General features: G+C 43.1%; 1 protein-coding gene across 2 annotated transcripts in view; it reads left to right on the plus strand.

Moving 5' to 3' along the window:
* The first annotated feature begins 12,123 nt into the window (after nt 1–12,123).
* FAM120C (family with sequence similarity 120C) overlaps nt 12,124–13,604 on the plus strand; it is a 91,447-nt gene continuing 89,966 nt past the window's right edge. For both annotated transcript variants that reach the window (XM_045537626.1, XM_045537627.1), the window contains exon 1: nt 12,124–12,940. In XM_045537626.1, the coding sequence (XP_045393582.1) occupies nt 12,242–12,940 (699 nt within the window). In that variant the 5' untranslated portion in view covers nt 12,124–12,241. The remainder of the gene's footprint in view (nt 12,941–13,604) is intronic.

The raw sequence follows: 13,604 nt of genomic DNA on the forward strand, positions 1-13,604 counted from the left end.
TAAGGTAATTTGCTGTAATATAACAAATATCCATTCTGTTTTTCATCCTTTCCTTGCCAGTTTTATATCAAGCATGAATTCTAATGGTTTGACAGCAAAATTATCTGTGAAAGTTTAAAAGGCACTTTTCTGCTGTGATTTTTTTGATTGAGTGTGGAGTGTTATGTACAGTATGATGGGATGTATCATTTTAGAGCCCCAGATTTAATTCCAGTCCAATTACTTTTGTTTATCTACCTCGTTTTCAGTGGTGTTTTGGGTGCAGAAGTAAACACTGCCTGTGAAACTTGCTTTTTTGCCTTGATTCTCAGTATTCTTTCAGATTATAAATCTGGCCTGCCTCTTTGTCCCAGTGCTAACCATGAGTTTCAGATGAGAGGGACCATCACTCTGCCACCAATCTGTGTTTAAGTGATGAGAGCCATGTGCCTCTGTGAAATAAGCTTTGGGGATTTAGGGATGGGGAGCAGAGAAATAAATCCAACTGGTGGCAATATAGGACATAGTTGTAGGAGTTAGTTGTAAAATAAACAAATAGTAAGAAAGTACCTGAATCAGACAGTCTAGTGCCTATAATTTTGCATTTTTAATAGAGATGCATTTCTCATCTGTGTGCCTAAAGGGCTATGGTTGAAATTGCTTTAACTACCACAGTAAAATATTTGACAAATCCTTCAGCAATGGCCTGTCATTCAACATATTAGCATACTGCTAGGTATTTGCAGTGATATTTTGTTACCTTAATATGGCCAAATGCATTTAGTTGAATTGTAGTTGATGGCAAGGGCTTTATATAACTGTTTAACTAATCTCTAAAGTTTATAGAGGCATTGACTTTCTTCTTTGCTGTTTTTTCTGATGAAAATGATTCATTCCCTTTTTCCCCATGAAAACTCAGCAGATGTTTGTAACCAGAAGTTCCTTGTTTCACATGTTTACTGTGTAATACTACAGCATATTTAATATTCATAAATACTGTATTTCAGTCATCATGCATAAGTACATTCCTGAGGTATATTTGCTGTCACTTTGGGATTCAGTTATTTCATCTCTGGTTCAGAAAAACTTGAGCTATTTGAGGTGGTGTACAGGCCATTTTCTAGAATAGATTGTTTTTTTGAATCTATAGTTTATTGAGGACTTGTTTTCCCCCACTTCGTTTAGAAGAGGAACCAGAAAGCGGGGGCGTGTAGAAAAGGCCTTTGATTTGATAAGTGTTATTTCTAGGATTGAAATTTTTTTGAAGAAAACAATCCAGATTATAAAATGGTAACACTCAAACTTGGTAAAATCCTTTGAAGTGAGAACAGTATGAAATTTTTATGGAGCCAAATGCTTTCAGGTCACCCTGGAAATAGTCTTTGTATGTGAAGGATGAACACAAATATTGGTCAGGGACCTTGACAGCCAACATATGAAGGAGCCTGGAATAGTAACCAGGTTACACTAAAGTTATTTTCAACTGAGATAGCTGGAAGAGTACGCAAACCAAGAGCTCCCATTCTGAAAGGTTTTCTTTTAATTTAAAAAAAAAAAAACTCAAGCAAAAACGCGCTAAAAGTCAAGCAAGAAGGGAAGAGAGAAACTGGGCTCTGAGAAAAAAAAATGTGCCAGTGTAAAATAAACTCTTAAATGCGTGCTTGTCATCCTGTAGTTTTTGTTTTTTTTTTTAAGTTGCATTTCTTTTCCACTGTTACTTAAGATTTGGAATTGAGGTTTGTGGTACAGAACATACCCTCAGCAGATATAGTGACTAATCAGAAAGTGCAGTTGTTCAGGTCTGTCATGCTCAATCACCTAAAGCTGTAATTTGTTTGATATTAATATTAAGCATGTAGACCTAGAGTAGCATGGGAGCCACTCAGGAAGTTTATGCAATTAGTAAACTTTCTTGCATAATTTACTATGAAGTATGCAGAATTTCAGGCACTTCTCTACATTTAACATTTAGTTGTATATGTGAAATCTCCCTTGTTAATTGGGGAATGTAGCATTATATAGAATGTTGTTAAACTTAATTTTATTCTTTTTTGACATAACTTTTCTTTGTTTTCTTTTTTTTTTTTTGTAAACCAAGTGATCTGCCTTTCAGCAGTTGTCTAATTTTGGTTCTTTGAAACTGTGATTTTTATTTCTATTTGTATTCAACCATTGTAAGTATTTTGTTTCCTGGAAAACTTTGTTTTGAAACAGAAAATAAAGGCTGTGTTAAATGAGTATGTTATTTTATTAAAATGCTGTCATAGTCACTGCAATCATCTGGTTTAAACTGGTTCTTCATTTACCAAATGTAATTTAGCAGATTTAGAAAATTTAATCCTGTAGATTATGCTGGCCTAAACTAACCAAACTATGTTTTATCTCTTGATTTACAGTTCCAGCAAAGTTTGAATTGGTTAGGGTGGAAAGCCTAATAGGTGCTGTACACTTGTAAATGAGCCATAATTACAACAGTCACTATCATTTACTGAATACCCACTGTGTTAGCTAGGTTTTTACCTGTGATGTTTTTACTTCGCATAATTCTATAAGATAGGCCTGTTAACTATATCCACTAACAGGGGAATTTTGAGGGTTAGAGAGATTAAAAAATTCACCAGGGTCACATAGCTAGTAAGCGGTGAAGCCTGGATCCAAACCCAGGTCTGTCTGACTCCACAGCTCATGGGAAAAACCTTAGGCCATACTGACTCTCAGATGTACTGTGTGCATAATGATTCAAATACATTTAGAAGAGGTTTTTATCTAATTATTAGGATTCATATATATATTTTTTACATGTCTTTCATGAAGTCGTATCCAGTGCTTGTTTAATAATTTCAGAAGTAGAAATATGTATTTATGGTGCAAGGATTCAAAGTGTACCCTGTGCACAAACTTAGTAAAGAGTATTTCTTTATTTCTCCTTGCAATTAAAAAAAAAAGAAAGTTAATACCTTTTGTATTGATAGTGTTTATGGTCCACCTTTAGAAAAACATGCATTTGGGAATGTCCCTACTACACCTCTCATTCACCAGTCTACCATGACTTGGGCAACTGTGAAACTGGGTCATTTGATAATTTAGGTAGAAGAAACATGCTTATGTTTATGCAAAGAGCCCTGGAGGAAGAGTAATAGGTCTATCAGAAATATTCACGATTAAATGAGGATTTTAAAAATGTTTCTAAAAATCTATTATTTTGGCTGGGCATGGTGGCTCACGCCTGTAATCCTAGCACTCTGGGAGGCCGAGGCCGGAGGATCATTTGAGCTCAGGAGTTCGAGACCAGCCTGAGCAAGAGTGAGACCCATCTCTACTAAAAATAGAAAGAAATTAGCTGGACAACTAAAAATATATAGGAAAAATTAGCCGGACATGGTGGCACATGCCTATAGTCCCAGCTACTTGGGAGGCAGAGGCAGGAGGATTGCTTGAGCCCAGGAGTTTGAGGTTGCTGTGAGCTAGGCTGACGCCACAGCACTCTAGCCTGGGCAACAGAGCGAGACTCTGTCTCAAAAAAAAAAAATCAATGATTTTGATTTATTGGCCCAATGACTTTGAGTTATTCTATCTTAGGTGATCCCTAAAGGGAGGCAACAGGTACACAGTGGAACAAGCATGGGTATTTTGGTTCACAGACCTCTCAAACCTCCATTTTCTTAATTGTAAAATGAGGTGGTTGTATTAAATGAGATATGTGAAGGCAGCTACCCCTGTCCCTAATTTGCTAATTGTGCCTAGTAGATATCACTGGTGATTTTCACACTACACTTGCACTTGGGAAATCAAATTGGTTTGGAAATGGGCCCCTGCTTCTTACTACAGTTAATACAGATACCTTTTCGAGTACAGCGGACCTGGATTTGTATTCTATTTTGTGAACTTGGGAAAACTGCTTGACTTTTCAGCTTCAATTTCCTTATCTGTAAAGAAGGATAATTGCCTCAGTAGGGTTGTTTCAAGACTGAATGAAAAAGCATTTAAAGGGCATAGCACTGTGCCTAGTATCATAATAGGTTTGCTCAAATAATGATTACTCAAGGGACCTTACAGATCACTATTTTAAAAGAGGAGAAAACAGGGAGGTGACAAAACTGAACCCAACCTGTGGGTAAACATAAGGCATATTGGTGGGAGAAATTGGCTATTGGCCCAAAAGGTGCAAGATGATGTATTAAAGTGAGGTTCAGAGGTGAAAGGTGATTAAGTTGGGGGATAAGACCAACATACAACCCATTTAAAATGTGCCAGCATTGGCCGGGCGCGGTGGCTCACGCCTGTAATCCTAGCCCTCTGGGAGGCCGAGGCGGGTGGATCGCTCGAGGTCAGGAGTTTGAGACCAGCCTGAGCGAGACCCCGTCTCTACTAAAAATAGAAATAAATTATCTGGACAACTAAAAATACATATAGAAAAAATTAGCCGGGCATAGTGGCGCATGCCTGTAGTCCCAGCTACTCGGGAGGCTGAGGCAGTAGGATCCTTTAAGCTCAGGAGTTTGAGGTTGCTATGAGCTAGGCTGACGCCATGGCACTCATTCTAGCCCGGGCAACAAAGTGAGACTCTGTCTCAAATAAATAAATAAATAAATAAAATAAAATGTGCCAGCATTAATGAGCACCACTAGGTAAAAGGAGATAACAGAATTACATCTGTGACTAAAGAGTTTGGAAGTAGTTGGGGGGGGGGGGGGCGGAGGGAAGAAGGAGGTGGGTCTTATTACCGGAGCTTAAGACAGGAGTGAAGAACTATAGCAAAAGGCCCAGGTAGGAGCAAGACCTTGGGATAGATAGAGAGAAGGCTGTCATAAAATTTTAGAATTGGAAGATTAGCTCACATATATGTTACAAATTAGAAAAAAGCCTCAAGTATTTATATGCTTTCTCCATTCCAGCCCAGTGGTTCTCAAACCTGACTGCCTATTAGAATCACCTGGGGAGCTGTTTTTAAAAATTAGTGTTTTGGGCTGGGTATGGTGGCTCACACCTGTAATCCCAGCAGTTTGAGAGGCTGAGGCTGGAGGATCACTTGAGGCCAGGAGTTTGAGACCAGCCTGGACAACATAGCAAGACCCCATCTCTACAAAAAATAAAAAAAAATTAGTGTTTGTACAACAATATTAATATACTTAATACTACTGAACCATACACTTAAAAATAGTTAAGATGGGCTGGGCATGGTGGCTCATGCCTGTAATCCCAGCACTCTGGGAGGCCGAGGCGGGAGGATCGTTTGAGCTCAGGAGTTCAAGACCAGCCTAAGCAAGAGCGATACCCCTGTCTCTACTAAAAATAGAAAGAAATGATATGGCCAACTAAAAATATATATAGAAAAAATTAGCCGGGCATGGTGGCACGTGCCTGTAGTCCCAGCTACTTGGGAGGCTGAGGCAGAAGGATTGCTTAAGCCCAGGCGTTTGAGGTTGCTGTGAGCTTGACGCCACGGCACTCTAGCCTGGGCAATAGAGACTCTGTCTCAAAAAAACAAAACAAAAAAAAATAGCTAAGATGGTAAATTTTATGGGTATTTTACAATTAAAAATAAAATTTAAAAATCACTATAGTTTTTAAAAGCTCCCCAAGTGATGCTAATAATGTGGACTAGGGCTGAGAACCAGTCATTGTTTTCTTTACTAATCAAATGAACTCCCTGCCATCAGCCAGTTACTGATTCAAGAAACAGAAGCAATGTGGCAGCCTCACTAGACCTTCTGATGAATTGTTTCCTACAACCCTATGAGCTTAGAGCCTCTCAAACAGGCCTCAAGGATTTGGGCAATAGAGAAAGTTAAGTGGGCCCCTTGCAGAAACTGAACAGATATTTACTACTTACGTGGAAGGTGACAGAAGACTAAGTTTAATGTGAACTCTCCATACAGCCTTTTTTTTTTTAAAGACAGGGTCTCTGTCACCTGGGCTAGAGTGCTGTGGCATCAGCCTAGCTCACAGCAACCTCAAACTCCTGGGCTCAAGCAATCCTCCTGCCTCAGCCTCCCAAGCAGCTGGGACTACAGGCATGTGCCACCATACCCAGCTAATTTTTCTATTTTTTTGGAGATGGGGTCTTTCTGTGTTGCTCAGGCTTGTTTTGAACTCCTGACCTCAAGCAGTCCTCCCACCTCAGCCTTCCAAAGTGCTAGGATTACAGCCATGAGCCATCACACCCGGCCCATACAACCACTTTATGCTTCTCTCCACCCTTCATAAGAGTTAGTATTTATTAGGTGCTTATTCTGCCAGTTGTTATGTTAGCGCTCTACAATGTCATTTAACCTTCACAAGCTTCGGAGATATTATTACTATTTCCCTTCTAAGCTCCTTGACTATCTTAAAACTGCTTAAAACTATCTTCCTGTGCCCAGCTTTATTCTTGGCATGCAGTAGGTATTAAATAAATTAATAAATTAATGATTCCCTATTTCACAGATACAGGAAGGGTTCAAAAGGATAAGCAACTTATTAAAGTTATACGGCTAATAAGGAGTTGAACTGGTATTGGAACCCAGATCTTGGCTCTAAAGCACAATCTGAACCACTGTTCTATGACATCTACTATCCCTTCTGCATTCAGGGCTTTGGCTTCTGTTGTCTCTATCCTCTCTATGGCCTACATCCAGCATAAAGTTTCTCCAACACTATGTATGTTAGGAATCTTGTTTTTGAAGTAATAGAAACCCAATTAGAACAAGCTTAAGCAAAAAAAGAGGCATTTATAAAGATAGGGTGCCTCAAAAACCCAGGGATAATGCAGATGGGCCTTAGGAGCAAGTGAACCAGGTGCTTGAATGCAGCCAGGATTTTTCATCTCTCCTCCAACTCAATCCCAAATTCTCTGGGAAGGTATATAAAGGATGGCTCCTGATGCAACCATGAATATAAGGTAGAGAAGGTGGTAGAAAAAGGGTGCTTCAGACATAATCCAATAGATGTTTATCTATAGTCCTCCTCTTGGCTGCTCCATAAACACACATGCCATTTTCCCCATATCTACAATTCCAAAAATGCCCACATCTAACATCAGCTATGGAGAGCTGCAGGTCATATGCAACTACTGCATCCAGAAGCAATGACATGGCATGGACACACCCCTTCCTCCTCTAGTGCAGTGACAGCCCAAAATGTGGCTCTTCTTGATCCTGCAACCTCTGATAAAATTAACTGCTACCAATAGATCTAATATGCAATAGTAGAGAAATAATTAGATAACACAATCAAAATTCCTCTTTCAGAAAGGAGGGGTCACACCATTATCAGCAACCAGCTCTGTTTCCACCTGGATAGGAGGACAGGCATAGAAAAACTCGGGAGTCAATTTATTGATGCACCTCCTTGCTTAACCAGTCCGGACTTGGACCTAGGGTACACTCTAGAAGAACAGTGATTCTCAAACTTGGGAGTGCTGGTTAGAATCACCTAGAGGGATAGTGAGACTTGCAAAAACTTGGCAGGAACACTCAATTCAAATCCCTGTACTGAGAGACTTGACCAACTTTTAGTATGGCTTCTAGCAACCTAAGACCAAATCCCTGGGAAGACCGAGCCCACTTTTGAATTTCTGCTAGGACAAGCTTTGGGCTGTCAAAAGAATTTACACTTTATTCTAGCGAACATCCCAGGATGGGCTCCCTTACTTAGAGCAATTACTTAAAAAGGGCTTAGAGGCCGGGCAGGGTGGCTCACGCCTGTAATCCTAGCACTCTGGGAGGCCAAGGCAGGCGGATCATTTGAGCTCAGGAGTTCGAGACCAGCCTGAGCAAGAGCGAGACCCCGTCTCTACTAAAAATAGAAAGAAATTACATGGACAGCTAAAAATATATATAGAAAAATTAGCTGGGCATGGTGGCACATGCCTGTAGTCCCAGCTACTCGGGAGGCTGAGGCAGTTGGATTGCTTGAGCCCAGGAGTTTGAGGTTGCTGTGAGCTAGGCTGACGCCGTGGCACTCTAGCCTGGGCAACAGAGTGAGACTCTGTCTCAAAAAAAAAAAAAAAAGAAAAGAAAAGAAAAAAAAGGGCTTAGAATTATGAATCCTTCCTCTGTCCCTTTCAGATATATATTTATATGTATATGTATATGTATGTATACTCTGTAGTATTTCTCAAGGACCTGAAAGCCAATCCCTTGAAATGTAACCATCAGGAAGGATAGGGCCTCTATCTTCCAGTCTCTATGGGAGGACAGAAAATTTATTTTTTTAGGGGAGACCCAGCCTTTGGAATAAAATGAAGGTGTGTTCCCGGGGAGGACAGAAATCTAGCTTCAGTAATTGTCAACTAACAAAGTTGGCCTAATCGTATTTATACTGACAAGTCCTCTGTAATTTTTCACTTCCCAGACTCTACTGAGCCCCCTTCCTCTACTCCCTCATTTTCCCTTTAAAATGCCCAGTCACCTCTGTGCTAATCAGAACAAAGCTCAGCTCTTTAACCTACTGTCAGTAGTTACTGAATAAAATCTGCCTTCACCAGTTTGCTTTAACTAATGCTTTATCTTTGATACTACTTAAACTGAAGATTTCTCGCCCCACACCCAGAGTTTCCTATCTGGAAGTCTGGAGGTGAGGCCTGAGAATTTACAGTTCTAACAATTTGCAGGTGATGCTGATGTGCTGATCCAGGAATATACTTTTGAGAATCACTGCTCTGGCTGATCAGATATGGTCCTTATTCCCCAGATTTTCTAGTGATACAACTTCCTTAAAATCTTCATTTGACTGCTTGTTAATTTCATTTCAGGGGACTCAGAATACTAATAACAAGTGCCAAGAATCTCATCCAGTTATGCTCTTTGAAGCTTAAGATCTGCTAAAAGGAATAGCCTAGATCAACCTGTTGCAGCTTCTATTTCTTAGCACTCTACCTAAGGACTTGGCTCATTCTCCCAGGCATTCTGCTCAAGGTCTCTGGTTCAGAGTTCTGATAGGAAACAAAAACCTGAGTTTAAGGCCGTGAATCCTTTCTTTTCTGATCTGCCCTGAGAATGTTACACTTGCCCCTTCTCCTTTGCATTGTGAATGCACACAGAGAAGGAGACATCATCACATTTGGGGGAGTTGGAGAACAAGGAATACTTAGGAGGCATAATCAGATAACTTCATTCCAATTGCCTAGATGCCAGTTTCCTAATCAGTGAAACCTCTATAATGAGGCTGAGAGTTCTGCTATAAGTCAGCAAGGCCTATGAATTATCTGTCCCTCAGCAAATGTAGATCTCTTCATACAAACAGAGGCGCTGTTCTTTTTTGAGTACCAAGAGCAATAAGCAACTGCTTCACTGCCAGATAACACAGAATACCAACTTCCTTCCCATCAGCTGATGCAGGAGATCTCAGATCTTTGTCAGTTCCACATTTTAAGGTCTATAATTTGCCACACCCATTTCTGATACCAGTTCTTGAATTAGTTAACATTCTTTTGGTCATAAGTAATTTCTAACCCAACTCTATCTTAAACAAAAAGATTAATAGTAAGGATATGGGGTTGTCTCAGAGAAACCAAGAACAGGAATGCCTCAAGAATGATCTGGAACCTGGGACCTGAACACAATGAAGACTCCCTATCTCTCATATTTGCTCTTCTCTGGGAGTCTGCATTTTTCTTCTCTTTCTGTAAACCGGCATCTTTTACTTCTGTTCCTCTGGTAGGAAAATTGATTGCTGACAGCTTCCAAGTTTTACATTTAGAGAGGAGCTTTTATCTCTGGTCCAATTCCATATTTCTAGGGAATGAGATTCTGATCATCCCAGATTGAATTAGGGGGTCCACCTCTGACCCAATAAGCCGTAGTTGTAGAAACACAACAGTTTTTGCTATAACTCTATAAATGGGGGAAGAGGAGGGTCAATTCCTAGAAAACGGAGGCAGGGCGGACAATCCAATATGTGTCCATCATACTAGAAAAAGAGTTACCTATGTGAACTGCCTTACCATCTACTCATTCTTTGCCAATCTGGCTTGTTCTATCTTCACTGTTTTTAGGATAAATTCCTTTATGTAGCTTGAAGCTTTTTGGTTTTGCATCCTAACAGAGTGTTCTCAGACCTCATTCATCTTGATCAGTCTTGGGTTCTGCACTTTGTGTTCCAATTCTGCCTGCCATTATCTCCCACCTTCCAGTAAGTTCCAAGCCAGATCAGACTACTACTCACTTCAGATCTTGTTTTCTGCTCTATTTCTGCTGAAAGAGTGTTACTGAAAGCACAGCACTTGTCCCCAAGGCTACATCAGAAGGAAGACAACTGGCTTGGGGAGATGGAAGGGGAGGTTTATTAATTTGCTGGCAAATGAGGAGGATGGCAGACTCCCGTCTCAAAAGTACCAGCATCCTCCCTCTGAGCAGAAGTACAGAGCTTTTAAAGGTTCTGATTAATCCCATAATCCCATCTTTTGCCAAAACAATCTCGTGATCTCCCCAGGGCAATTCCCTGGAGCCATCTCCTATGGTACAAAGAGCAAAGGACACTCTCCTGCCTGTCTCCACCACTAGCCTGAGACAGGGATGTAGGTTTTAGTTCTGGAAAAGGGTGAGGGGGTTTTGGAGAAACAGAAAACATTTTTACGTTTTTTCAGGCCATTCTCTCTAAGAGTGGGCCGTAAAAGCCAGAAAGAAGACAAGTGCTATATTGGTTTCATCTCAGGAGCATGCTGAACATAGACTTTTGAAAAGATTAAGATTCTAGGCCTTTTTGTTATGACAAGAGGCCCGTTTGCAGTTATGTGGTGAATGGGGTTTGCTCTTACTTTGTAAACCTCTATCTTGCTCTTGCTCTGTAAACCTGTCTTATCCTTCCTCAAAAAACTTTGGGGAAAAAAAGATTATGATGCTGTACGTCTGAAATTAGAGCCCTTGCAACTATTTTGAAAAGCTCCAGACTAATTCACAGTGAGGTTTGGAAACCAAAGGCCCTAACCATAGGACATAGAAGATCAGTATCAAAAAGATACAACTTGGCCGGGCGCGGTGGCTCAACGCCTGTAATCCTAGCACTCTGGGAGGCTGAGGCGGGTGGATCGCTCGAGGTCAGGAGTTCGAGACCAGCCTGAGCAAGAGCGAGACTCCGTCTCTACTAAAAATAGAAAGAAATTATCTGGCCAACTAAAAAATATATATATAGAAAAAATTAGCTGGGCATGGTGGCTCATGCCTGTAGTCCCAGCTACTTGGGAGGCTGAGGCAGGAGGATCGCTTAAGCCCAGGAGTTTGAGGTTGCTGTGAACTAGGCTGATGCCACGGCACTCACTATAGCCCAGGCAACAAAGCAAAGACTCTGTCTCAAAAAAAAAAAAAAAGACACAACTTGTAGCTTAATTTGTGTTAGTACTTATCTCCCAGACCAAGGAGATCCTGAGGGCGAAGGATATTCAATTTCTCTTTGTCTCTGCATTGCCTTGGGCAAATAATGTAAGTTTCGCCATTCTCAATAGGGGCCAACAACTCTTCAAAGTACAGTAGATGAAAGTGGATTCTTTCACATACGTTAGTGGTTATTTTCATGTTTCATATGTGTTCTTTCTCATTCATTAAAAGCTATGCATATTATTTTTTCCGTTGAGGGGAAAATTCTCCTTCCCGGGGAATTTTAGCTCACTTTACCCGAGTTCAAACCAGCCTACTTCCTTTCCCATGATGCGTCACTTCTTCCCCAAAAACTCCTTTTCCTGGAAAAGGCAGTAAATAGCCTGAAGCCACTCAGTGAGATGCAAGGAGTTGGAGTGCAAATCCTAAACACTGATCATCACGTCCCGCCTCTTGTGACCCTGCGAGCGCAAGGGCTGACAGGTGTGGTAGTCTTATTCCTTGACTGCATTCCCGAGGCCATAAAGGAGACAACTACAACTCCCAGGATGCCCCTCCGCCCCGCCCCACTCCCCTTCCTCCAGCTAGAAAGCGTGTACCATAGAGAAGACGAGGCAACATGGCTCCCGGAGGTGGAAGGAAGAGTCTTCACCCTTTCTGAAGCGGTGAAGACGAGCGGCCAGAGAGGAGAAGGAGAAGTGACTAGAACCGTCATCGCTTTTATCCTCCCGGCCTCTCCAGAGTACGGTCTGCCTCACCCCTCCTCTCCACCCAAATCCAGTTTGTGGTCTCCTCCCTACCCCGCCCCGCCCTCATTCCCTCGCTCCCTCCCCCCGAGAATCCTTTTCCCGCCCCCCTCGCCCTCCTCGCCCCCCGCGGAGTGCGCACGCGCCCGCCCCCAGCTTCGCGCCCAGATCGCCGCCTAGCTTGCTTGCGCAGCCGCTGTCTCATCTGCCCACGGACCAAGCATGGGTGTCCAGGGCTTCCAAGAGTTCCTGGAGAAGCGCTGTCCCGGGGCCGTGGTGCCCGTGGACCTCCTTAAACTCGCGCGCACGGTCTCGCGCCAGCAGCAGCAGCAGCACCTGCATCGCCAGCTGCCACCGACAGCAGCCCTAGCGCCTGGGGCTCCGCGCGCCGCCAGGGGCTCCGCGCCTCTGCAACCGCCTCTCCCGCCCGCTGCCTTGGGTGCCTACTCCGGGGGCGCGGGGCCGTCTCGCCATCATCACCCTGCTCACCACTTCCACCACCACGGCCAGGCGCAGCCCGGGCTGCACCCGCCGCTGCCGCCGCCGCCGCCCCCTCCGCCTCCGGGGGCTCGGGTGCTGGTGGATGCGGGCTCGGCGCTGCCGCGGCTGTATGGCGGCTACCAGACGGATTGGGTGTGTGGCGGCCAATGGAACGCCATGCTGGGCTACTTGTCAGCGCTGTGCCAGGCTTGTGCCTATCCCGGCGGCGACGGCCTGGAGCTCGTGGTCATGTTCCCTGGGGGCCTGGGCAAGGACCGGCTGGCCGAGTGGGGCCGTCGGTGCCAGGCCGAGCGGCAGACAGCGCAACTGATCGTGGGACACGTGGGCAACAAGGGCACCCCTCCACCACGGGCCTGGTTCCTGCCACCGGCCTGCCTGAGCCACTGCGTGAGGCTAGCACTCATCCGCTTCCGGGTCAAGGTGAGGGAGGGGCCGGATCTTAAATAACACGCCCCACACCTATTCCCTCCCAGCTAAACACCTAACCACCCACCCACCCGCCCAATCAGTTAACCTACCTGCCTAACTACCCTCGATCATTTTATCATCTATCCCCCCTTCATACCACCCCCTACCGATTTGCTCACCTACATGATCACATCTCATGTCATCCCAATAGCTCCCTTCACCTTCACTTACCCAATTGGCTTATCTCTGGGTTTTAGCAGAATTTAGGCAGAATTTCTCTGTAGCTGCACCTTATTCCTGCTTTCTTCTGCCTCAAGCTGAAATGCCTTTCCCTACTTTCTCCAGTTAACATCTCCTGTGTCTCTTTCCAATCTCACAACAAATCAATTAAACAGATGTTAGTTGAACACCTTTCTTCTGCATTTTTCCTTATCTTTACCCAGTGCCTCTTTTTCACCCATCTGTCCATTCAACCTTTTTCATTTCAACATTCTTCTGTCTCCTTCTGCCTTAGCCTTAAACAAACAAAATCCCACCGATTCGGTCACTGTTCAACAAGTACTAACCCACTGAAGGGGTTTGAAAAACATGAGACACGGTTCCTGCCTTTAAGAAATCAAATATATACACATGAATCATTTAACCATTTAAATGTAGATGTGATTATGCTTTATGG

The sequence above is a fragment of the Lemur catta genome, chromosome X (genome assembly GCF_020740605.2).
Source record: "Lemur catta isolate mLemCat1 chromosome X, mLemCat1.pri, whole genome shotgun sequence".
NCBI classification, from domain to species: domain Eukaryota; kingdom Metazoa; phylum Chordata; class Mammalia; order Primates; family Lemuridae; genus Lemur; species Lemur catta.